The sequence below is a fragment of the Leptonychotes weddellii genome, chromosome 2 (genome assembly GCF_054177405.1).
Source record: "Leptonychotes weddellii isolate Sample4059 chromosome 2, ASM5417740v2, whole genome shotgun sequence".
Taxonomy (NCBI): Eukaryota; Metazoa; Chordata; class Mammalia; order Carnivora; family Phocidae; genus Leptonychotes; species Leptonychotes weddellii.
Window position 1 is genome coordinate 102,026,800 of NC_138370.1, and position 23,572 is coordinate 102,050,371.

Here is a 23,572-nt window from a genome sequence, read left to right on the forward strand (position 1 = left end):
TTGTGGAACATAAGGAATAGCATGGAGGACATTAGGAGAAGGAAGGGAAAAATGAAGAGGGGGAATCGGAGGGGGAGAGGAACCATGAGAAACTGTGGACTCCAAGAAACAAACTAAGGGTTTTATAGGGGAGGGGGGTGGGGGGATGGGTGAGCCCGGTAATGGGTATTAAGGAGGGCACGTATTGCATGGAGCACTGGGTATTATATGCAAACAATGAATCATGGAACACTACATCAAAAACTAATGATGTACTGTATGGTGACTAACATAACATAATAAAAAAAAGTCTTTGTGGGGCAAAGTTCAGTCTGGAGGCCACCAGTTTATAGCAGCCTCTTGACTGGAACCTAATATAGCAGTATGCAGCAAGGAGTTCAACATTTTTCATCTATTATTACCAAAAGAAGCAACACAAGAACATAAAATGTTCTTAGCTCTTGCGTTGAAAGAAAAAACTGGAAATCATTCAAATGCCTAATAATTGGAGAATGATGAATCACACTGTGGTATAACTGTATAACCATTTAAAGCACAGAGATGCTAGCAAATTCCAGGGCATGGAAATGTACATATGTGAAAACTAAGTGAGAATAGAACACTAAATGTATATGTTACAATATGTGTTCACAAAGATTGGAAAAGAATTTGGAGCAATGTAAATAATTCGATGCTCATGAGATCTTTTTTTTTTTTTTCCTGAAAAGAAACTTACATGAAGAAAAAGAAAATGCAGGTCACCTCTACCAAGGCCATCAGTAAAATATCTAGTTGTCCTCTGGATTAGATCCAGCTAAGCACAAGCATGACTATTTAATAGGTTATGGCTTTGTCCTAGAAGTTTTCATTTTTGCCTGAAAGAGATAACTTAATTTCCTACTGTGGTATACATTGATATTTTGTTCCCTCAGAATTCTGTTTTTACTTTTTTCCTATTTACCCTACTTTATAAATGTGGATCCAAGGAAAGTGATTCCAGTCCCAAACTTCATGAATGACACCCCTCCTTCCATACCACTCATGAGCTGACACTGAACCAAGTCTCTGGGGTAATAACAGAACGCTGCAGGTTCTTTGGCTTCTTTGGTATATCAGGAATTGCTCAGACTTTGGGGGTACTTCAGGTACTGGGAGTTCCAGAATTGTGGGCTGGCACCAAAAGTGGATTGTCCATGGTGGTTGCCATTCGATGCCCATGCTTGGCTGGACCAGCAGTTTCTAGAATATCTGGTGACTAGAACCCCTCTCCTCCTATTGTTACTCACCAGTCTGATGAGGACTTCCTCAGCTTCTCCTCTCATGATCACTCCACACACAGTCTATAAAGCAATGGCTGTTTTTCAGGACTCTCTGGATGAGAACTGAGATTTCCTCTTGTTCGGGGTCTTGGGTGTGTGTCCTGAGGAGGCAGAGACTGCGGCTGGCTCGATTTTGTGCACATAGGCCAAATTTAGGTTGGTTGGTGGGGCCATTATATGGAGGCTCAGGGTGATATAAATGAGTTCAGAGATCAAATCTTTTTAACAACTATAAAGGTTACTTTCCGTGCTGATGTAAGGTAAAGATCTCTAGTGGGCATGGATGATGCTGCCCTAGAATCTGTTTCTACTGAGATTTCTACTTTTGGGCTGCTTCATCTTCACTGAATTTTCTAGAAGTTGCTCCACAGCACTGATTTTGTACCATAGCTCAACATACGTGAATGCTTACAAAGGGACTTAATTTCTCTGTGCCTACCTATCCAGACCTAGAAGTAGGTAAATCTCTCTCTCTCTCTTTTTTTCTTTTTTAGTTCAGACAAAATTGGTATTTTTACAAGGAACTTGGCTGGAAATTTCTGAGTATAATTGCAGATTGGCTTGACTGACAGATCAAATTTCATAGGTCTGTTTTCCTATTTCATTCCCTCTGACTTAGTTTTGGGACTCAATACATGCAGATTGTATCCTGTGGTCATTTTCAGTTGGCACAATTTCCACTCCGTCTGTGAGAATCTTTCTTTAGAGTGTATTCACTGCTCTCATTGCTGTGGTCCCAGTGGTCTGGTTCCTGAATGAGGACATTTCTTTATCTGCTCACAGCTGATATCATCTCTTGCTGGGATGGTTTTCATAGCTTTCTGAATGGTCGCCCTAAACCCACTGTAGGCACCTCCCCCACCCCGGTGCCTCCATTTCTTCTTTTGGTCAGCAGTATCTTCTTTTGGAATGCAAATCTGGTCCCTTCACCCACTGAGCTTAAAAGCTTTCTGTGACTTCCAGTAGCCTCTAGGACACACACCAAAACCTTCCCAGGTCTGGTCCCTGCATCTCCCTGGCCTCCCTTCCATTGTTCCTGGCTCTCTGTGCCTTTTAGTTCTTTGCCTGTGAATTCTCTGCTCAACACACATGTCCTCTCCGGCTGCCAGGTTCTGCCCTCTCTCCTCGTCTCTTTCCTCTTCTTTGAGACTAATCCTCATTCCTCGGCTAGGCCTATTTCCCCTACTATCTACACTTGTAACATTGCTCACTCCTTCTTAGCACTTACTACTGTTTAAAGTTTACATTTATTTGCGTGACTCTTTGATTAAGTCCTGTGTTCTACACAAGCCAATAAGCTCCATGAGGGTGGGCTCCTGTATTTTTTTTGCTGGGAGAGGGGTGGACCATTACCAGCATGTAACACATACTGTAGGTGCTTACTAAATCTTTATTGAATGACCATGATTTCTTCTTGCTTCATCCTTCTGGAATTTTGTGGCCCCACCTCATAGAAGTCATACCTTCACCTATGATTATCTCACTAGCCAGCCTAACCCTATTTAAAGGTTCTACCTTTATCTGAGCTCTTCCAGCTTTTAGGAAAGCATCTGGGCTTAGTCTTCAAGAGACCTTATCTGCATCCTTCTTTTCCTTCCTCTGTGAAAATCCAGGCCCCACTCTAATGAGGAGTCCTTGCAGCTCTGACCGTCTCTGCAGGTTCTCTCCTTGGTGACCTCTCCAAATGAGCCTAAGAACCTCTCACTCATGAGCCTCTCCTACTACAACTCTAAGTTAAAAGCATGAGATAACAGGGGTGCCTGGGTGGTGCAGCTGGTTGGGCCTCCCACTCTTGGTTTCAGCTCAGGTCATGATCTCAGGGTGGTGGAATCGAGCCCTGCATCTGCGCTCAGTGAGGAGTCTGCTTAGGACTCCTCTCTCTCTCCCCCTCTTCTTCTCCCCCTGGCTTGTGCTCTCTAAAATAAAATAAATAAAATCTTTTTAAAAAGTACGTGATAACAGCAGCAATGAAAGAGTGATTTTTCAATGATGTTGCCAATAATTAAGAGTCCTGCATAAAGTTCTTTAGTGCCTCTTCAATAGGAACTAAATTCACTTGTCTCATTGCTGCAATTTACCATCTGTTCTGCTATAATGAAGGAAGTACATTCATAAGAAATTTTTCATTATCAGAAGTCATGATATAAGAACAATTGCTTGAGTAGAAAAAAGGGGTTGGGGAGGGCACCTGGGTGGCTCAGATGGTTAAGCATCTGCCTTCAGCTCAGGTTGTAATCCTGGGGTTCTGGGGTGGAGCCCCATGTCTGGCTCCCAGCTCAGCAGGGGATCTGCTTCTCCCTCTGCCTCTGCCTCTCTCCCCTGCTCATGCTCTCTCTCTCTGTCTCTCTCTCTCAAATGAATAAATAAAATCTTGAAAAAAGAAAAAAGAGAAAAGGGGGTTAGGGATTGGACAGTGTAAGACTCATAATAATGTTATTTTTCCTGTAGAATTTTTTTCTAATACAACTTTTTTCTTCAGTAGCTATGAATATATTTGTAAAACCCATCACTGCAAAAAAATTTAGTGTTTGACTACATATACCATTTACTCTGGAATAATAGTCTGCTTTCCATCATTGCCTACACTATCATTAGCAAGGAACCTTTCATACCATCCTATTTCCTCGATCACCCATTGTTACAATAAACGAAACACTAAGACTCCCAAATAAATCAGCTGTTATAGACAACCCTTCTGTCATACTGAGGGGCTAGTTACAGATCTAGTATAATAATGGTAGACATAATGCTAATCAGATTCCCTAATTTATCCAACCTCATTTTAAAAAACACCCTCAAGCCTGCAATTTTCTCAGATCTACACACTTACGTCAAACAATAACACGTGTGCTTCGATGTTTTCCCCCGAATCAGGTGATGCAGGCCCAGTGTGTCAAAATAGAGACTGAATTCTACCGCCGCAGTCGCAGCGAGATAGTGGATGGGCAAGGCTACACCATGGGAGCACTTTATTGGCAGCTGAATGACATCTGGCAGGCTCCTTCCTGGGCTTCTCTAGGTAAGTGTTGCAGCATTCTTTGCGTCTGTGAGAGAAAGCAACTCCGGTGCGGAGACGCACTGAGAAAGCACGGAGCCTGAGGGGTCAGATTAATCGGGGTAGACCCCAGCGCAGTGGAGGGGTTCCTCCCGCAGCCCGTGAACTGCGGCCGCCCCGCCCACCTTCCCGGTCACTCCGGGAGCCTTCGCGGCAGCCTTGTTCGAGTTCGGGGCTGTGCAGAGTCACAAAAGCCGGCTGATGAAGGGGGTAGATTCATGCATGAAGGTCTCAGCCATGTGTCTTACAATGATTGCTTAAAATTTTGAATTTAATTAGGAGGAATTTCCAGGCAAAAGAAGCATTTTATGTAAGCTTCTTCCTCGGAAGAATTCAGCCAAGTGGAAGGCTGGCCCAGCTGAGTGTTCAAATGTCCTTTTCCCGGATTCCCCTCTAGGTCCATAAGGTCATCTTTATTTTTGCCCTATTTATCTGTTGGGGGGAAACGTGGTGGAGTCAGAAATCCACGTAGGAGGGGTTAGCAGTTGCACCAGTTCCTTTGGCAACAGGGAGATGACTGGCATGGTGCCTGCAGTTTGAATTATTCTATTTTGATATATTTTTAAAAATCAAGGAGTAATTATGAATCTTTGGTGTTCACTAATGGTGGTTTGAAAAGAAATTCAGTTAATAATGTACACAAGAATTTGGGGCCAAAAGTGAGGCAAGGCTATACAATAAAAAGCCCCTTTGCTGGGTGAGGCTCTTCAACTAGCTGTGAATGCAAATCCAAAGGAGTCCATTCCCCGCGTGCTTTGATTAGTGTGCCCAGTCACCTCTTGCGGTGAATTGGAGTCTCGATCGGGTTTCTCTGACCAAACTGTTTATCAACACCAACCAGATAAAAGAGTATTGGATGAGAATCAGGGGTAGCCTGGGGAGAGTTGCCTTTCTGGGAAGCTTAAAACTGGACAAAGAGATACTGTTCAGAGACACTTGGACCCTGACCCTGCCTTCTTGTACGTGGATGAGGTCGTGGACTCCTGAAGCAGAGTTTGGTTCGAGAATGGGGAGAGCCCAGTCTTTGTTAATCTTCCCTTAAATGACTGTATTGCAAATTATTTTAATGAGTTCTTTAGAAAGGGTGAGTAAACCCAGGAACCAGGAGTATGATGGCAGAGCAAGAATTTGTTTTCTAAAGTCTCGCAGGACAGTGCCTCCGTGGAGAGGATCACCATCTTCTTGTACCTGGTACAGAAAACAGGTGCCAGGGAGGAGTTGTGACAAGGTATGCTATGTCTGCTCCTGGTCTGGACAGCCTCACAGCGTCTGTTTAACTCTGTGTCGTTGGTTTAATGAATCTGGTGCTTATAGTGTGTGCCAATGAGGGTGGGGGAAGCATGTGTCAGCTCTTATCTGAAATGGTGATCCTTTAAAGGGCTCGTAGCCACTTGGAATCTATAGATTCTTACACATTTCCTTTTAAAAAATTAGTCTCGGGCGCCTGGGTGGCTCAGATGGTTAAGCGTCTGCCTTCGGCTCAGGTCATGATCCCAGGGTCCTGGGATCGAGTCCTGCATCGGGCTCCCTGCTCCTTGGGAGCCTGCTTCTCCCTCTGCCTCTCTCTCTCTCTCTCTGTCTCTCATGAATAAATAAATAAAATCTTTAAAAAAAAATAAAAAATTAGTCTCATTTTTAGTTATAATTTTGCAAATACAGAAATCCACCTGGGCATTTATTTTGCTTGGCTCATAAGCTTGGACAGGCACAGAGCTAACGGAAAAGCCAGAAATCCCACAGCATTTTTAGCTGGCTCTGCAGGGTATTATATTGGTAGCCATATTGTCACTGATGAGTAACTAGTGTGTGTCCCAGTGAGACCTTGTGCTTCAATTGCTATCCTCCTGTGTTCTGTGTGTGGCCATGAAGCTGGAACCATGCATGTGAAGTCTCTTTGTAATGGATACCACACGAGAGTCTGTAAGTTACCTCAGGTCTGAGCCATCTTCCACTTACGAGAAAACTTTCCAAATACAGTTGATGTTTGAACAACATGAGGTTGAACTGTGCCGGTCCATGAAGATGCAGATTTTTTGGGTAAAGACAGTACAGTACTGTAAATGTATTTTGTCTTCCTTCTGACTTTCTTAATAACACTTGCTTTTCTCTAGCTTGCTTTATTGTAAGGATACAGTATATAATACATATAACATATAAAATATGTGTCAATTGACCACTTATGTTATCAGTAAGGCTTGGTCAACAGTAAGCTATTAGTTAAGTTCTGAGGGAGTCAGAAGTTACCTGTGGATTTTTGACTGCACAGGGGTTGGTGCCCCTAACCCCATGTTGTTCAAGGTCAACTTTGTAAGTTCGAGTTCATTTTATAGATCTAATGTGAAAGGCCTCTCCACCCCTCCCTGCTTGTTGTTTTTAAGGGGAAATATTAGGAGTTGCAGTTGAAGCACTGAGAGTTGAAATTTTGGAAAGCCAGAAGAAATTGGTTCTCTCTGAACTTCAAACCACATTTCTCCATCTCAGCAGCTTGCACTGTGAATTCTGGACATGCTCCTCCCCCCCACACACACTCCCTCGCCCCTCCTCCACCCTTTCCCCCTCCCTCCCATCTCTCTGGAAGTTGTTCATTGGTGCAGTGCTTTGTGGGAAAGAGCTTTTTGGAATAGAGGCATGGTGACACGTTTTTTAGTTTGGGGGTTTAGCATCCTGGACATGCCAACAGGGCACAGAAATCATAGGTTCTCGAAAGCTTCTAATTGTATCAGGGCAACTGTCATTAACTGTCATCTGTTTGGATGTTCTCCTCGAGTCTGCACTTGCCAGTGGCATTTGTGATAATGGTTGTTTTATTTCACTCAGAGGCTTTTGTACTTATGGGAAAAGGAAGGAGACTTTGAGTTCTAAATAACTCTTTCTGTCACTTTTTAAATTTTTTTTCCCCAAGTGTTCTGTTTATATATTTTTTTAGGTGTACCATTCAGTGATTTGACATTTCTGTACATTTTGAAATGCTCACTGTGAGAAGTGTAGTTACCATCTGTCACCATACAAAGTTACTACAATATTATTGACTACGTTCCCTATAACTCTTATTTTTTAAAAATTTTAAAAGATTTTATTTATTTGAGAGAGACAGTGCGTGTGAACGGGAGGAGGAGCAGAGAGAAAAAGAAGGAGAGAATCTCCAGCAGATTCTGTGCTGAGCTGCTGAGCGTGGAGACGCGGGGCTCAATCTCATGCCCCGGAGATCATGACCTGGGCTGAAATCAAGAGTCAGTTGCTTCATCGATTGAGCCGCCCAGGCGCCCCTCCCTTTAACATTTATAAATGAATATTTATAATGTTTTATGCAAGTGTAATCTTTTCTTACAGTTGCTAATACATTTAATATTTCTACTTCCATGCTACCGATTTCCTTCTTCATGTGTATGTAGTAAAAAGGAATACTGGAAGCAGAATTATGTATGAGAAAGTGCTGCCTAGGAGTCGGGTCTGGGCTCCGAGTAGTGCCTGTGGCATGTTTGATGTACGGTCTGAGCCTCCCTTTCCTCACTGTAAAGTGCATGTGAATGCTTGCCTCACCCAGATGTGAGGATGCCGTGAGGTAAAGACTGGAATGCCCCGAGGCCTCAGTGCACGTGGGTTCATGCCCCTGTTGAAGCTCCCTGCTATGTTCAGTCCCTAGAATCATGACAAGTCAGCATAGCTGGACCATGGGGGGAGATGACCCTGACTGCTTGACCCTGCCCATCTCTTAACTTGCCTATTTTTAGAGTATGGAGGAAAGTGGAAAATGCTTCATTACTTTGCTCGGCATTTCTTCGCTCCGCTGTTGCCAGTGGGTTTTGAGGATCAAGACGTGTTTTTCATCTATGGTGTGTCAGACCTTCGCTCTGACTGCAAGGCAGAGCTCACTGTAAGTTGCTTGGAGTTTTTTTCTAAGACAGAATGAGAGTTTTTGGTCATCTCTTTAGTTATTGGTTGTATTTCTTCTGGGAAAAAGAAAAGAGAAAGTAATTTGTATTGAAATGTTTCTAAGTGCCTGTCGCAGAAAATGGGCTGTCCTTGGACTCAGAATACCTGTACCTTCAGGGTAAAACTCTGCCATTTATCCCGTGACCTTAAGGCTTAATGCCTTGGTGATTCAGTTTCCTCATCTGTGAATATCATATCTTCACTTGTCAGCCTGTCTTGAAGGATTTCAATGGGCAGTGAATAAAATAAACAATAAAATAATTAGACGAAAGCAAATTATAAACTGTAAAGTGCCACTATGATGTAAGGTTATATAATCACAAGAAGCTGGAAATAGCCTGAACTTGACAGAAAGAAATCCTTAAAAGTGGTTTGTTAAAGTGAAAATCTGTAAAAGAATTCCGAACGTATATGGAAAAATACACCTGTATTTAAAACAATGCGAGGCAAAAAGGGAGGAACTCAAAGAGTCTCAGGTGGTTGCAGTTTGGGGGACACTGCAAATAGGTCACAGTTACAGAATAATGACAGTGCACCAGGTCCTGTGTCTTCCATAGATTACTTTATTTAACTCTCACAACAGCCAGTGAAGTTAGTGCTGTTCTTATTCTCATTTTACGTGTGAAGAAACAGAGCCTTTGAGGAGTTGAGTAACTTGCTTTGTTACAAGCTCTGGTACTCAGTGGGGCTGCAGTTAAGCCCAGGGCTCATAGGCTCTTAACTAGTTCTGCTACTCTGACTTCCATCTATTATTCTCTAAAAAAAAAAAAAAAAAAGATAGCAACCAAGAATGTTTGTTTTTGCTCTGTCTTGTTTCTCCCCAGGTGAGAGTCCACACGTGGCGTTCCCTGGAGCCATTGTGCTCCTCTGAGACGGAGCATTTTGTCCTGAAAGCAGGGGAGGCCGTTCTCCTCTATAAGGAGTCGGTGCCTGTATTGTTGGAGAATTGTGGGAATTGTACACGGCAAAGCTGTGTGGTTTCCTTTTACCTTTCAGCTGACAGCCAACTTGTGAGCCCAACCAACTATCACTTCCTGTCTTCACTGAGTGAGAGCGTGGGGCTCCACAAGGCGCACATCACCGTAAGTACCAGTGGCCTGGGGTCCCCGTGGCCTTGCAGAGGTGCCCTGCTTCTGGGGCAAGCACATGGCATCCTGCATTTTGCAGAATTTCTCCTTGGTACTGAGTTTACCCGGGACCTGGGGAATGGTAGTCTCTTCCCACTGGAAGCAAAGACCAAATGACTGCTTTTCTAATTCAGTGTCTGTCAGAGTTTCGGGTTCCTGCCACCCCCACTACCCCTTGGCCCCTAGTGGGCTGGACCGGGGCAGGAAGAGGCAGCAGGACTTGTCACCGCATTCCAGGCTCTGTCCCCGGCCTTTCCTGCTTCATCCCTGAAGTGTCATGCCCCGCCCTGACAAGCCAGCAGACCTGTGTAAAGGGGGGGACCAGGCAGCCCCAGCAGAAACACTCTGACTTTGAGGGTTTAAGGACAATCGATGAATTTTTAAAAATTTCCCTCTGCTCTCTTTGGTTTATTGCTTCAAAGTAGCTTAATCACCAAATCTGTAATTGCCAAGAAACAAATGGGATGGCCAGGATGTGTTGTTACAAAAATTGTGCAGCTGGAGAACGTGGAGTCTGTCTAGTTGATTGAAAACCTTTCCTACCCTTTCCCCGACACACGGACACACGGTGATTGAATGTATTCTCTAGAAAGTTTTACTCTCTGTTTAGTGAAGGTTAAATCTGTTTCAGACCTGTACTTCATTGAGAATGCTTAAGTGACAGGGCTTATTTGCATTTACTTAGAAATAATCGTATTAAAACTCAGTCCTTGAAATGAAAACCTATCTTTCTTTCTAATTAATAGTGAAATGTTCACATGATGAAATGTAAGTCATCTGTGGCAGCCGAGGTAGAGCAGCCTGAAGGGAATGCCATACATTTACACAGCTTCTTTCCAGAAAAACAACAACAACAATAATGGCAACAAAACCGAAACACTGTAGCAGACAAATTCGCAGTCTCTAGACTTGGAGTTTTGAAATCTTTTTCTCTTTCCTAAACCAGGCCTTCATTACCTTGGGGCAAGTGGGTGTGGGAGAGAAGTGGGACTTGTTCCTTTGTCCTACCGCATTTGGACTTCAGTGAGACTTGCCCTTCCTAAAGGGATGTAACAGTAGTAATAACAGTTAACAGTTACTGCAGGCCTAACACGGGCCAGGCACGCGGGTGTGCTGTCCCCAGAAGGATGCCAGGAAGTTGTTGACCATACCTCCCGGAAGCCAGGCTACGAGCTTGACCCTGGGCTCTGCAGTCACATATAGAGATGAGACTTCAGATCGGAAGCAGGCAATACGAGGGAGCCAGCAGCAGTGTCCCTTCTGGCTTTGGCCTCGGAGCAACAGTAGCTGAGGCGTCCCTGGCAGCCTTGCAGGCCGGCTGGGGCCAGCCGCGCGGGTGGCATGCCTGGGCCTGCCTTAGGGTCTTCACCCAACCGCTGGGCGGCGTGGTTTGGGAATTCAACATCCAGCTTGGGACCTGACTCTCCGAAACTCCGAGAGATACCTAATACGCTTTGTTAAGTTTCTTTGCGGTTTCCTCCAAAGTACGTTTTCTTGTTTATAACTCAGAACCCTCCATGATGTGTAAGGCCAAAATTATATAGAGTAAAAATGGCTCCTTGAAATTCTCTATGCCACACATCACGTGCAACGTCAGACCCACGGTGTGGCGTGTCTGCATGTTGAGGGGGTCATGTTTCATGTCAAAGGCACAGCCTTAAGTACCAGATCAGTCTCAGCTGCACGCTCCCACTGAGAGAAACTCACAACCCCCTACCCTCTGGGGCCCAGCCCAGCCTAGCCGCGCTTTAGCGGGCGCTAACTGGCGAGTGAATGACAGGGCTTAAATTGCACTTTCCTTTGCTGATACTGTGTGGGATCTGCACGTGTTGGAAGTGCTAATAATGTGGCTTTCTGGTACTATGCAGCAGAAGAGAGAAAGCTCTAACGGTAGAGCTTTTGTAAATGCCTGGCAGGCGGCTGCCTAGGTTGCTGGATCTTTCTAGAAGAACAAGCTCCATGGTGGTGCTAGCTCCACATATATCCTGAGAAAGTCATTGAAACTTCCCAGCCCTTATGCCAAAATGTTCCTCTCCTGATCCCCTGAGAAAAACTGTAAAAGGTATAAAGCTCTGAGCTTCTTGTGAAATATTCTCCTTAATAATTGGAGACGACGTATTTCTACACTTGGCTGGAGGTTACAGTTTGGTAATTTCCCACAGCCTTAAATAAATTCCCATGTATTTTCTAGTATCTGACACAGTACATGGAATGTCAGACTTTGGCAGTGACAGAGCCAAAGCTGGAGGAGATGCGCTCCTTGTTGGCCCCCGTAAATGTTCCGATAGGCATTGTGGATAGAACAGGTAGGTCTCCCCTCGCCGTTCACTTAATTTATCTTTTTCTTTCAGGCCGTCATCTCTCAGCAAGGTGACACATTTGCTTTTGATCTGGAAACCTCCACTGTTGCTCCCTTTGTTTGGTTGGATGTAGGAAGCATCCCCGGGAGATTCAGTGACAATGGTTTCCTCATGACTGAAAAGACGCGGACTGTATTATTTTACCCTTGGAAGCCCACCAGCAAGAGCGAATTGGAGCAATCTTTTCGTGTGACTTCCCTGACGGATATTTACTGAGGGAGTGAGTGCAGGGTGGATTTTCAGCGGACCCTGGAATAAAGCCTTTCTAAGGCCCCAGCTGGAGCCGAAGACAGCCAGAGACAAGATCAAGAAGCGAGGAAATGTGTCCACCTGCCGCCACATGTCCGATTCATCCTTCTGTGCAGAGTTTGTATGGTGTGTTCTGCCGGGGAAGGCTGCTTACTCAGGTGACATCCTCCAGCAAGGCTGGGCATCGGTGTCCTTCAGCCTGTGCCAGGCCTGTGACTTTAGCCCTCCCCCTCCAGCTCTCGCACCACATGACCCGGTTATGACCCGACCACCTGAGCTGAATGCAGACATCTAACTGACTGAGCCACCCAGGCGTCCCAATAAAAATGATTTAAACCCAAGCTAAAAGAAGTACCACTTTGCTGCCAGGGTCAACAAATATAAATCTAATTCACAGCTTTTGAATTGGAAAATGCACCCCCCAGGATGGTGCTTCCATTCACGGAGCCCTCATTATGTGCCAGCACTGGGCCTAGCCCTTAGCTAAACTTTAAATTTATTCTTCAGGGCAAACTTACAAGGGCAGTGTATGTATTCCCATTTCACTATAAGAAAACTGAGCATAGAAGTGAAGTAACTTATTAAGAGCTAGGAAGGGCAGAACTGTGATACAAATTCTGGTCCATCAATTTCAAAGCCCACCTCACAGGGGTGAGCCCGGTAATGGGTATCAAGGAGAGGAATGTGCTGTATACACGTTATCTCCATAAGAGAATGGTAACGTTGGAAATGGTCTTCCACAGCTCGTGTGTGGCGCTGTGTTTGGTCATCTCTACCATTTTAATAGATTTTATTTTGCCACACATACTGGGTTAGAGTCTGATGTACCTACTCTTGGCTTTGGATTTCTGAGAAGACTTTTCTGCTAATAGTTATGCAAACATTAACAGAGAGAATGGAAAGAGCTGGGTGGGGCCCTTCTGCCATGCTGGATGCAAAGCACATTCGAGTGTGAGATGAAGAGAGAATTCACGGGATTGGATTCCGTCTTCTCATGTGAGAACCAAGAGTTCAATAAAAATGGTAATTTCCTCATTCACATTCACTGTAACTCTTCTTGTTTTTTTTCTTGCTTGACTTTTCATTGTGAGAGGTTTTCAAACCATGGGAAGTCACTTGGAAAATAAATAGGAAGATTGTTTTCTCTGTTGGAATGAAAGTGAATTGGAGCACAGGAGAAATAAAGCTGAGTTTCTCACACAGTCCCAAAGTGACAGGGACCCGAGACAGAAAGAATCCTCTTGTCTTAGATATGAAACTTGCTCCCCAACTTGGTAAGATTTAGGGAGAAAAACCAGTAGGCATTATTTGTGCATGAAATTCAAAGCATTTCAAAATCTGCCCAGAATTCTTGTTTTCTAATAGACTTATCAGAGGGTATCAACCACTTGATGGTTGATAGTGTACAAGACCCTAAAAGTCACAGACAAAACCAGGATTAAGACACATCTATGTTCTGACTGTAAAGACTGTTGAGCTTAATTTATTCGTTCATTTACCAAGCATTTATTGAGGGACACTCTGAGCAGCGGGTGCTGTCCTGGTCACGGGGTTACTGCAGTGAAAAAAGGCAGACAAGTCTCTGCTCTCATGGACTGTCCATTGTAGGGGTGTTGTCAGAATCCGACCTCTGGGCTTCAGGGCCCAAATATAACTCAAAGACAGAGTTTGGGATAAAGAGAACAAGAGCTTTATTGCTTTGCCGGGCAAAGGAGGCTGCAGCAGGCTATGGCCTTCAAAAACTGTAAGCCCCACGCCCACCCCCACCCCCAGAGAGGGTCTGGGGGGTTTGTAGGGAAATACAGGATCTAGCTGGTTTCGACAGGAATTGTATATGCTGTTAGTCCGTTTCACGGTGGGCCTGGGATCCCGAAACAAAAGGCTGAGAAGGGAGGAGGGGAAGTTTGAGGAAGAGAGGAAATGGGTTACTTTATTTTTATTTTATTTAAAGATTTTATTTATTTAGAGGGAGTGAGCAAGCGGGGGAGCGCGGCAGAGATGAGGGAGAGAGAATCTCAAGCAGATTCCCTGTGGAGCACAGAGCCTGATGCGGGGCTGGATCCCATCACCCTGAGATCATGACCCAAGTGACATCAAGAGTCGGACGCCCAATAGGCCGAGCCGCCCAGGCGCCCTGAAAAAGTTTGCTTTAAAATCGATTTTGCTGAAGCTCTAGTGTAGCCATTTTGACTTTTGTTCAACTTTATGCTTTTAAGTGGTTTCCGGGGGGAGACAGACAACACGCAAGTAGACAAATAAGGCCATTTCAGCTGGTGACAAGTCCTGTAAGGTTAATGTGACAGTGATACGGGGAGCAACGTTAGATAAGGTCATCTTGTTCAACCCTTTAGGAAAGTTGTTTTGAAAGTTTATGATAAAATACCAATGAAAAAAAGCTTTTCAATTGAGAAAAGAGTCTTAAAAGATCTTCACTGTAATTAATACATAAGGAAGGAAAAGCACAAGACCAGGTAGTTAGCGAGGCTGGACTCTGAGCTTGAGATTGTTAAACCGAGGCTGGGCAACCTGCCAAGACATCTTTGAGCCCTTGAATAGGGGCCAAATCGTGAATGCGCTTTGCAGAAGTAAAGGTCCTGCGTCACTCTGTCAGGTTTATCACTACCTCTCCTTCTGTCTTCGACATGGGTTACTGAATCCTGCCGTGAAAAAAACGTTTGCAACAATAATGCAGCTTAGCCCTTAGGTCGGGTCTCAGCGTTTACACAGGATTTATTGAGCAACAGCCTGTGGCGCATTGTGCCATGAGCATAGTACAAAGTACAGCGCTGTACAAAGGATGACAGTAACACCTTAGTGACCTAGAATTCCCAGGAAATGGGCTGTCAGGTTCATGGAAATTTCTGGTTGAGTAATAGTACTCATTTCCTGGCTCATCATCCATGTGAGAACAATCCCTATGTTCTTATACTGTTATTGTTTTTGTGTTTTTTTTTAAGATTTTATTTATTTATTTGAGAGAGAGAGAGCAGGAGCAGAGCGAGACGGAGAAGCAGGCTCCCCGCTGAGCAGGGAGCCCGACGCGGGGCTCCATCCCGGGACCCTGGGATCATGACCTGAGCCGAAGGCGCCCCCTTATTCTGTTATTGTTACTTACTTAGGCTTTTGTAAAATTTACTGGATCCTGAGAGACAATTCACATATTCCCAATAGTTGGGGCAGACATTATGGGCCAGCCACCCGACAGCCATATCCACCTCTCCTCTGCTAATAGAGGTGACTTTGTGTCCAGCCCCACGGACTGAATTGTAATTTGTTATACTAATTCTGTTCTTTGCCAAATATTGGTCGAGGGTGAGGCATGTGACCCACTTCTGGGGAATGAAATACAAGTTGACACTTAATATGGGGTTTGGAGTGGGAAGGTTTTCCTGCCTGACAAGGAAGAGACCTGAGGAGGAACTCTGCTGTTGGTGAAGTTGAGAAGTTGCTGTGTGAGGATCTGATACTTGGAGCTGCTACAGCCTTTTTGTGAGCTTGAGGAATCATTGTTGACACCGGGGCATGTCAGAGATGTTGAGCTGCTGAGCTAACCCGGCAGTCATCTAACTCTGGTCTTCTTATGAAAAATAAGGCCCTATTTGTGTAATCCAGCTGTAGTCAGGTATTCTTATTTTACAACCAAAAATATCCAAATTGATATAGCAGTTAAGGGTGTGGGCTTTGAAATCAGACGTACTTACGTTTGACTTCCAGACCCACCACTAGTAGGCTGTTTGACATTGCATATAAGTTACTGAGTCTTTCTGTGCCTTTATTTCTTTATCTTTAAAAATGGGAGGGGTGTCTGGGTGGCTCAGTTAAGCGTCTGCCTTCTGCTCAGGTCATGATCCCAGGGTCCTGAGATCGAGCCCCGCGTCAGGCTCCCTGCTCACTGGGGAGTCTGCTTCTTCCTCTCCCTCTGCCCCTCCCCCTAGCTCGTGCTCCTTCTCTCTCCTTCTCTCTCTCAAATAAATAAACAAAATCTTTTTTAAAAAATGGGAGTAATATGGGGCGCCTTGATGTCTCTGTTGGTTAAGTGTCCAACTCTTAGTTTCAGATCTGGTAGTGATCTTGAGGTCGTGGGACCAAGCCCTACATTGGGCTCCCCACTCAGCATGGAGTCTACTTGGGATTCTCTCTCTCCTCCTCCCTCTGCCCCCCACAACCCCGCTTGCGTGCTCTCTAAATAAATAAATAAATAAATAAATAAATAAAATCTTTTAAAAATTGGAATAATAAAATAATAACACTAGTGAGGACTAAATTAGATGATGCCTAGATATTGATAGCACACAATAACTATTCAACAAATGTTGGCTATTATAATTATCATTTCCTCTGTTTTAAGTCATCAAAGAAAGCCTAGGCATAGGCAGGTGGTCAGAACAGGAACTTGCTCAGGCACTGGGTGATGGCTGGGAACGGTATCAGCCAGGGTCCCTGCTGGGAGGGAGGGGCCAGCAGTGGCACATGGAAAGGGAGAGTTAAAGACCTTGATTCTTTCCCAAAGCCTTAAGCTCATCACTCTACCTGGTCATCCTGAAGGTACAATTGTAGAAAGTGTGGGTCAAGTTGCACAGGTCATATTTGGCCAGCAGATAATTTTGTTGGCACAAATAGTGATTTGAAAGGTTGAATTACTTGCCAACAAGGGAACATTCCATGTGAAATCTAGATCTATCTATCTCTCATCTTGTAATGATAAAAGAAAGCCACTATTTGTTTAATTCAATCATAGGCATTCTTACTCTGTGATCAGAAGCATTCAAACAGATGCAGGCATGGGCTTGGAGGTCAGACATAGCTGGGCCTTGGAGAGGGTGGTGTGGATGCCGAGGTTTTCTCCCAGCCGAGGGCCTCCTGGTCGTCACTTGCCTGCATTTGGGTGTCTCTAGTAAGGAAAGCGGTGGAGGCCTGACTTGCCCAGGTGAGTGAAGGAAGAACCCTGCTCTTTTATCATGGGAAGCCAGCCCAAGTTGGGTGATTGGAGTGTTTCCCTATCTATGTTTTTGGTGCTTGAACAAAAAGCTTTTTAGCTCATCGAACTTGCAAATACAATGAACTAGATTTTCCCATGTTACAGATCCAAACGGTGTGTGTGTGGTGGGGGGGGATGTGTACACACATGAAGGCCCCACGTAGTGCAGTGGCTCACGCTTTGATATGGAACCTCCAGTAAGCAAATCTGGCTCTAGATCGTACTGAACTTGGACAAACCACTTAAGCTCCACACTTCTGTTTCCTTATGTTTAAGATGGGGTTAATAGTAATTAGGATCTCATAGGATTGTGAGGATTAACTAAGGCAGGATGTACAATGCCTAGGATGGGCAAGTAGCAAATGCTGGCTTACGAGGTTGCCCTGCCAAAAGAAAAAACAATTTAAGTCCTCTCTGCTAAGGGAAAATAACATCAGGATTCTGTGACCTGAATTGAAGGAAAAACATTCAGGCAGAAAGCCCAAGAAGTTTCTAATTCCCTTTTCTTGTAAGCCTCTTTCTAAATTTGTTGAAGTAAAAAAAGTTGAGTAGCAAGAGGCAGACCAGCTGCTGCATGATTGTGCAAAATTCTGCTTCTTCCAGCAGAGGCCTCCTGTGCACAGGAAATGGGGCCGGTGGGGCCAGGGTGCTGGTTTCCAGGAGGCTTCCCCTGAGGAAGGTGCGGAAGAGACTCTGGGGAAGAGCGTGCAGGGTGTCTCCCCGCATCCCCAGCCCCTCTCTGCCTCAGAGTGCTGGAGGCCAGTGTCCCGGAATGGATGAGTCTTTCTTCAAGGAAAGAAAGAAGAAAAAGAGAAAGAAAGAAAGAAAGAAAGAGAAAGAAAAAGAAAGGAAGAAGAAAGAGAAAGTGGGTGGGGGATGTGGAGGATGGAGGGAGAAAGGAGGGTGGAGGAAGAAAAAGGAAAAAAGAAAGAAAGGGAGAGAGAGAAAAGAAAAGAGGAAAGAGAGAAAGGGCAAGAGGAGGACGACAGGCAGACAGAAAAGGGAGGGAGGGAGGAAAAATGGAAGGAGGCAGGGAGGCGGGGAGGCCGAGGGAGGGGGGAGGAGGGATTATGATTTTTAACCCTAATTTCATTACGACGGATCATGAAAACGGCACAAAGCCTCCAGAAGAGGTGATGGATGAGGGAGAAGTCAGACGAGCTCTTGCAAGGCGCAGTAACCGGGAGCTGTGGGAAGGGACGGAAACCCCAGTTAAGGCGTCATTTGAAGAAAGGCAGGACCTGCTGGTGACGAAGAGAGCCCGGCTAAGGAGGCGGCCATGTGGGCGTGTGGGTGACTCGCTGCCCACACATTCTTTCTTGAAGCTTTAAATCTGGAGTCTCTCTGCCTTTCAGAACTCCTGGCTCATGTAAGTGCGCATATGTTGACCATCACTCAAGAGGTGCTCTGGGCCAGGTAGGAAGTCAGGAGGGCCCAAGGGCGGCTTTGACCTTCCCAGATCAACTGGGGACTGCTGGGGTCCAGGAGCGGGTGAACACATCCTGGGCGGCCGAGGCCCCTGCAGCGGGGAGGGGGAGGTCCCAGCCCCGGGGAGGTGGTCTCAGGTGTGGCAGGAGGGGCGCAGGCCGGGACTTTGGGGGCAGCTGCGTGGGGTTTCCCCGGGTTATGATTTGTGGCCCTCTGGCTTCTCTGGGCCAGGCTGCGCTTCAGCTGTGGGGCGGAATCCCACATTAACTTGGGGGGCCGTCGGGAGAGTTTGGAGGCCCCGGCTGAATTGTTGGGGGAACAGGAGGGGGAAGAAAACGCAGAACCGGGCAGAGTGCTGAGAAGCCGCTCCTGAGCCCCAAAGCAAAGAGGCGAGAGGGGCCGGAAGGGAGGACAGCCGGCGTGATCCCGCGGCCCCTGGTGGCTGGTGGTGGTGGCTGGTGGGGGGGGCGCTGTCCGCAGGGACTGGTGCGCAGCGCCACGTGCTGCCGCGTGCGCCGCTGGCCCCATGCTGCTTTCCCGCGCCTCTGCCAGCCTCCAGTGCCTGCACTCGGCCGCCTTCTCTTCCCTCTCCCGGGCCTGCCCATGTGACCTTCCCCCTCGGAGCAGCCACGCGTTCTAGGATGGGCTGCAGGGCCAGGCCGAGGAGGGCAGTGTGAGCACTGAAGGCCGAGTCCAGCCCTCACTGTTTCCACTAGACCAGGAACCTCCAGGGACGCCGGGGGCTTGGCCATTTTATGAAAAAAGGTGGGAATTAAAACCCCTCCCTGTTTCCTTCTCAGATTGTTATGAGAATAAACATTTGAAAAAGTTGTGTAGGTGAAAGTTTAGGATTTTGTTTTTGGATTGTTTCCCCCAAAACTACAAAAGGAAATTTATTTCAAAAGCAAAAGGGAACCTTTACATTTGAACAAAGTGATAAAAAGGTGTCCTGTAAAAGAAAAAAACAATCCATAACTAGAAGTTTCTCATTTGAATTTCTGAAACAAAATAATTTGTTGTTAATTCTTGCCTGAAAGGGAAGGGCAACGGCACATCAATTTTGAAATGGAAAAAAAAAAAAAAATCTCTTATTGCCAGACAATAGTCCTAGCAACCTGGTTGTCTAGTATCCAGCATGAACTCAGAACCTCCCCTGATCCTACACACTCCCTTCATGTGCCCGGAGGTTTCATCTGACCATCTTCAGCACCAACCCTGCTTCCTGAGTCCTAAGAATTAGGAATCCCAGAAGGGGTTTCTAGAATTCTGTTTCACTTGCTATTCTTCTGGCCTGGAGGGAATATTATTTCCCTAAGAACCCATTTCTGCTCCTTTCCCATTCATCCGCGAAATGGGAATCAAGGTCCTGCCAGTTCTCTGCAGATCACAAGGAAGATCACTTGCTTGCCCTTCTCCTTTGGGTGGGATCCCAAGGGACATGGACTCTTGAAGACTCTTAATCTTTAGCATCAACAAACCCAAGGTGTACTGTGTGGCATTTAAGGAATTACAGACAGGGGCTGGAGAGCAGGAGTCCTCCTTGAGTCAGTGCTAGGGCAATAAGCCCTTGTTGTAATTCTCCCCCATCCTACCTGGTCTAATAGCCTTGATTATATTTCTGAGGATTTCCTGAAGAAGAACGGTGACTGTCCTTACAGTGCCTCTTTCATTCTTAATCCTGGGACATGGTTTTGCTTTTGTTATAGCCATTTACCATGACTGCAGGGGACTCTCAGAGTGAGGGAATGTTTGCATACAAGTTAGAATTAGAAAGAACCTTCAGGTTCAAGCTCCTCCTACAGTTAGGTATAGAATTTTGATCCGTGCCAGAGCCTGGGATCTGTTCACCAAAATCAACCCCCCTCCTAATATTGGGAACAAAAGTTAATCACCCCTATCGCCTCCCTGTTTTTAGTCCCATGGCCATGGGACTGAAGTTTTTCTCCAGTGCAATGTAAGAGGAAGTGACCCGTTCAAAACTCCCACATGGACTCCTCCATGCTCCTTTCCTCTTTCAGCTGACTGGGACCCTGGGAGCCACGGTGGGAGGAAGAGTGACTGTCAGCCAGGATCCTTTCATGACTAAGTGGAAGAGACATACCCCACCCACCCACCCCGTCCCTGCTGCACGTGTAGCTTATGAAACCACTTTACTGCAATCAGGAGATCCTGCGGTTAAATGCTTTATGTGTGCCTTAGTTTACTCATCTGTAAAATAGGGACCAATTTTTCTTCACAAGGTTTTCAAAGAAGTAATACGAGTTAGTGAATGATGACCACATTGTAGCACCCGGCACGCAACAGAGGCTCAAAAAAATCTTCACTGAATACGTATCTTCACTCCTGGAGGACTGTTGTGATATTTCAATGAAATGATTATTTTGGAAAGAGATCAAGATGGAAAAGCTAGTTGATGGAAGTGAAAAAATGGTATTTCAGCCCCTTCCTCCCTCTCATTCTAAGAAGCTTGAACAATGTGTAGAACTCGTCTTTTGTCCAGGGTAATGGAAGCAGGCCATTGTAGACATAATGGAATCCACAATAATGGAGAATGAGGAGGCGCCTGGGTGGCTCAGTCATTGAACGTCTGCCTTCAGTTCAGGTCATCATCCCAGGGTCCCGGGATCGAGCCCCGCATGGGGCTCCCTGCTCGGCTGGAAGCCTGCTTCTCCCTCTCCAACTGCCCCTGCTTGTGTTCCCTCTCTCGCTGTCTCTTCCTCTGTCAAATAAATAAATAAAATCTTAAAAAAAAAATAATGGAGAATGAGAGAATCCATTTAATTTCAAGCCCCTCTTTTGCGCCTCCCCCAACCAATGGACAAGAATTTATAGCCTCTGGGATTGGTGTTTAAATGAAGCAGCAGGCTATAATGAGGATTATAGAGACAAGATGTTTCCTATCATAGGTGTTTAAAAAAAGATGACAACTTGGATGATTTACTTGGGTGATCTTTAAGATACTGCCCAGCTCTAAGTTCTGTGATGCTTAAGAAAATAAGCAGCATTTTTTAAAAAGTAATCTCTATGTCCAACATGGGGCTCGAACTCACAGCCCTGTTATCAAGAGTCACATGCTCTACCGACTAAGCCAGCCAGGCACCCCAAAATAGACAGCATTCTGGTTTCACCATCTCTTGACTCCTGTGCCTCCCCAAGCCCATTACCTGGGGAAGCACAAATCAGAAAGAAAATTCCCCCTGAAAGCCCAGTAAGGAGAAAGAGATGCCCCTAGTGACCTCCAGCCCATGAATAATTCATACTTAAGCATCTTAGCCTGGTTTTAGAAGGAAAATCAAGTGAGGTTAACATTTAAGCAACATATCCCTTCAGTGATATTCTGGGTTCATTTTGTATTTTGGTTGGGGTACATTTTAACTCCATCATCCTCATACAGAATTGTATGGATTTTTTTCTTTCTCTTTTAAATACAACCTCTTTCCTTCAAAGGTCTTCAGACATGGTTAAAGAGTAATGTATGGGATCTGATAGACCTGGATTTAAATCTGAGTTGAATTAATATTCAGATTATCTGTTTCCTCGCTGTGAAATTGGAGTTAAATATGTACCTCATAGGGATGTCCTGACAACTATCATGTAGAAGGTAGAAATCATCAATGCAAAGGGAACTGCACATAAATTTGCCTGGCTCCTTCCTTTCCTTTCTCTGGCGAAGGTGCAGAGGGTCTGGTTTGTGAGGCTGCAGATCAGCGGTGCCTAGGACCATCCATGGCCCGTCGGACTACTGCAGGGGACTCAGGTGGGTGGAGAGGGCCTCCCTCTGCCGACAGAGACTGCCCATCCTGCCGAAGTCAAGGTGATGCCTGCACAGTAAAGATGACAAAGTTCTGAGAAAACTATTTTTAAATGGCTTCCTGCTGAGAGACCGGCTTTCTGGGAAGGTTTATTTCCGGCCCATTGTAGCTTTCCACCTGATCTCCTGCATTCCTCCTGGTCTTTATCCCCATCTGCTGGCACAGTATGAAAGACACTACTTCCTCGGAGGCACAGACCGCATCGATAGCTTTTTTGCTCCAGCACCGTGCAGAGGCTCAGGCCACACTGAGTTCTGGGAGGAGAGAAAGAGGAAGTTTCTGGAACAGAAGAGAAACAGGGCTTCTTATTGAAGAAGGGGAATGTTATTTTTAGTCTCGGCAGGGGTTGCTTAGTAGTTCCTCCTGGAGTCAGCTTCTCTTTAAAGTGGCTTTCTGGTATGGGAACTGTCAGGTTAGAGACCTGGAGAATGGTAACTCTCCGCACGTAGGACTTAAACCATCAACCATGATTTTTCTCGTGAATCTGCCATTTGCGCAGGTCTCGGCTGAACAGCTTGTCTCTACTTGGACAGCATGGGCTGAGGCAGCTTGAAGGTTAGACAGGTGTGACCCAACGGCTACCAGAATCATCTCGAGGCTTCCCTCCCTCACACATCTGGTGGTGCTGGAATTGGCTGTGACCTCAGCTGCTGGCCGAACACCTACACGCGGCTTCTCCATGTATCCACGCGGCTCCCCCGGAGCATGGTAACGGGGTTCCAAGAGGGAGTGACCCAGGGGGCCTGGACAGAAGCTGCATTGCTTTTTCCCACCTAACCTTGGAAGCCCATCACTTCTATCCTCGTCACAGGCTTACATTGATGAGGGAGGAGCACATCTCGTAGACAGGAGACCCGGTGTTGGGCAGCTGGAAAAGGACCATCTGCCACAGAGAGCAACGGGTGGAGGAACAGTGGCACGGGCTTGTTGCTGGAAAATTAAGGAGAGTATTTTTTTTAAAGATACAACTTTCGGGGTGCCTGGGGGGCTCAGATGGTTAAGCATCTGCCTTCAGCTCAGGTCATGATCCCAGGGTCCTAGGATCGAGTCCCACACTGGACTCCCTGCTCCTTGGAGAGCCTGCTTCTCCCTCTGCGTCTGCCTCTGCCTCTGCCTCTCTCTCTGTCTCTCATGGATAAATAAGTGAAATCTTAAAAAAAATAAAAACGTTAAAGATACAACTTTCAAAAACTGAAGAACGGATTGGAGCATGTGGAGAAATGGCAATGTAATAAAACACAGAAGTAGAGTTTAAAGAAAAATATTTCGGGGCGCCTGGGTGGCTCAGTTGGTTAAGCGACTGTCTTCCGCTCAGGTCATGATCCTGGAGTC

The 23,572-nt window shown here is 45.7% G+C and overlaps 1 protein-coding gene across 6 annotated transcripts in view; it reads left to right on the forward strand.

The window, feature by feature from the left end:
• MANBA (mannosidase beta) overlaps positions 1–13,067 on the forward strand; it is a 108,517-nt gene extending 95,450 nt beyond the window's left edge. For 3 of the 6 annotated variants that reach the window (XM_081812051.1, XM_081812052.1, XM_081812054.1), the window contains 4 exons: positions 4,173–4,317; positions 8,085–8,227; positions 9,111–9,368; positions 11,765–13,067. In XM_081812051.1, the coding sequence (XP_081668177.1) occupies positions 4,173–4,317; positions 8,085–8,227; positions 9,111–9,368; positions 11,765–11,989 (771 nt within the window). In that variant the 3' untranslated portion in view covers positions 11,990–13,067. Of the gene's footprint in view, positions 1–4,172; positions 4,318–5,494; positions 5,582–8,084; positions 8,228–9,110; positions 9,369–11,764 lie in introns of those variants that run through there. The other 3 variants (XR_014142922.1, XM_081812053.1, XM_081812055.1) reach the window with 3 other exon arrangements.
• The last annotated feature ends 10,505 nt before the right edge of the window (positions 13,068–23,572 follow it).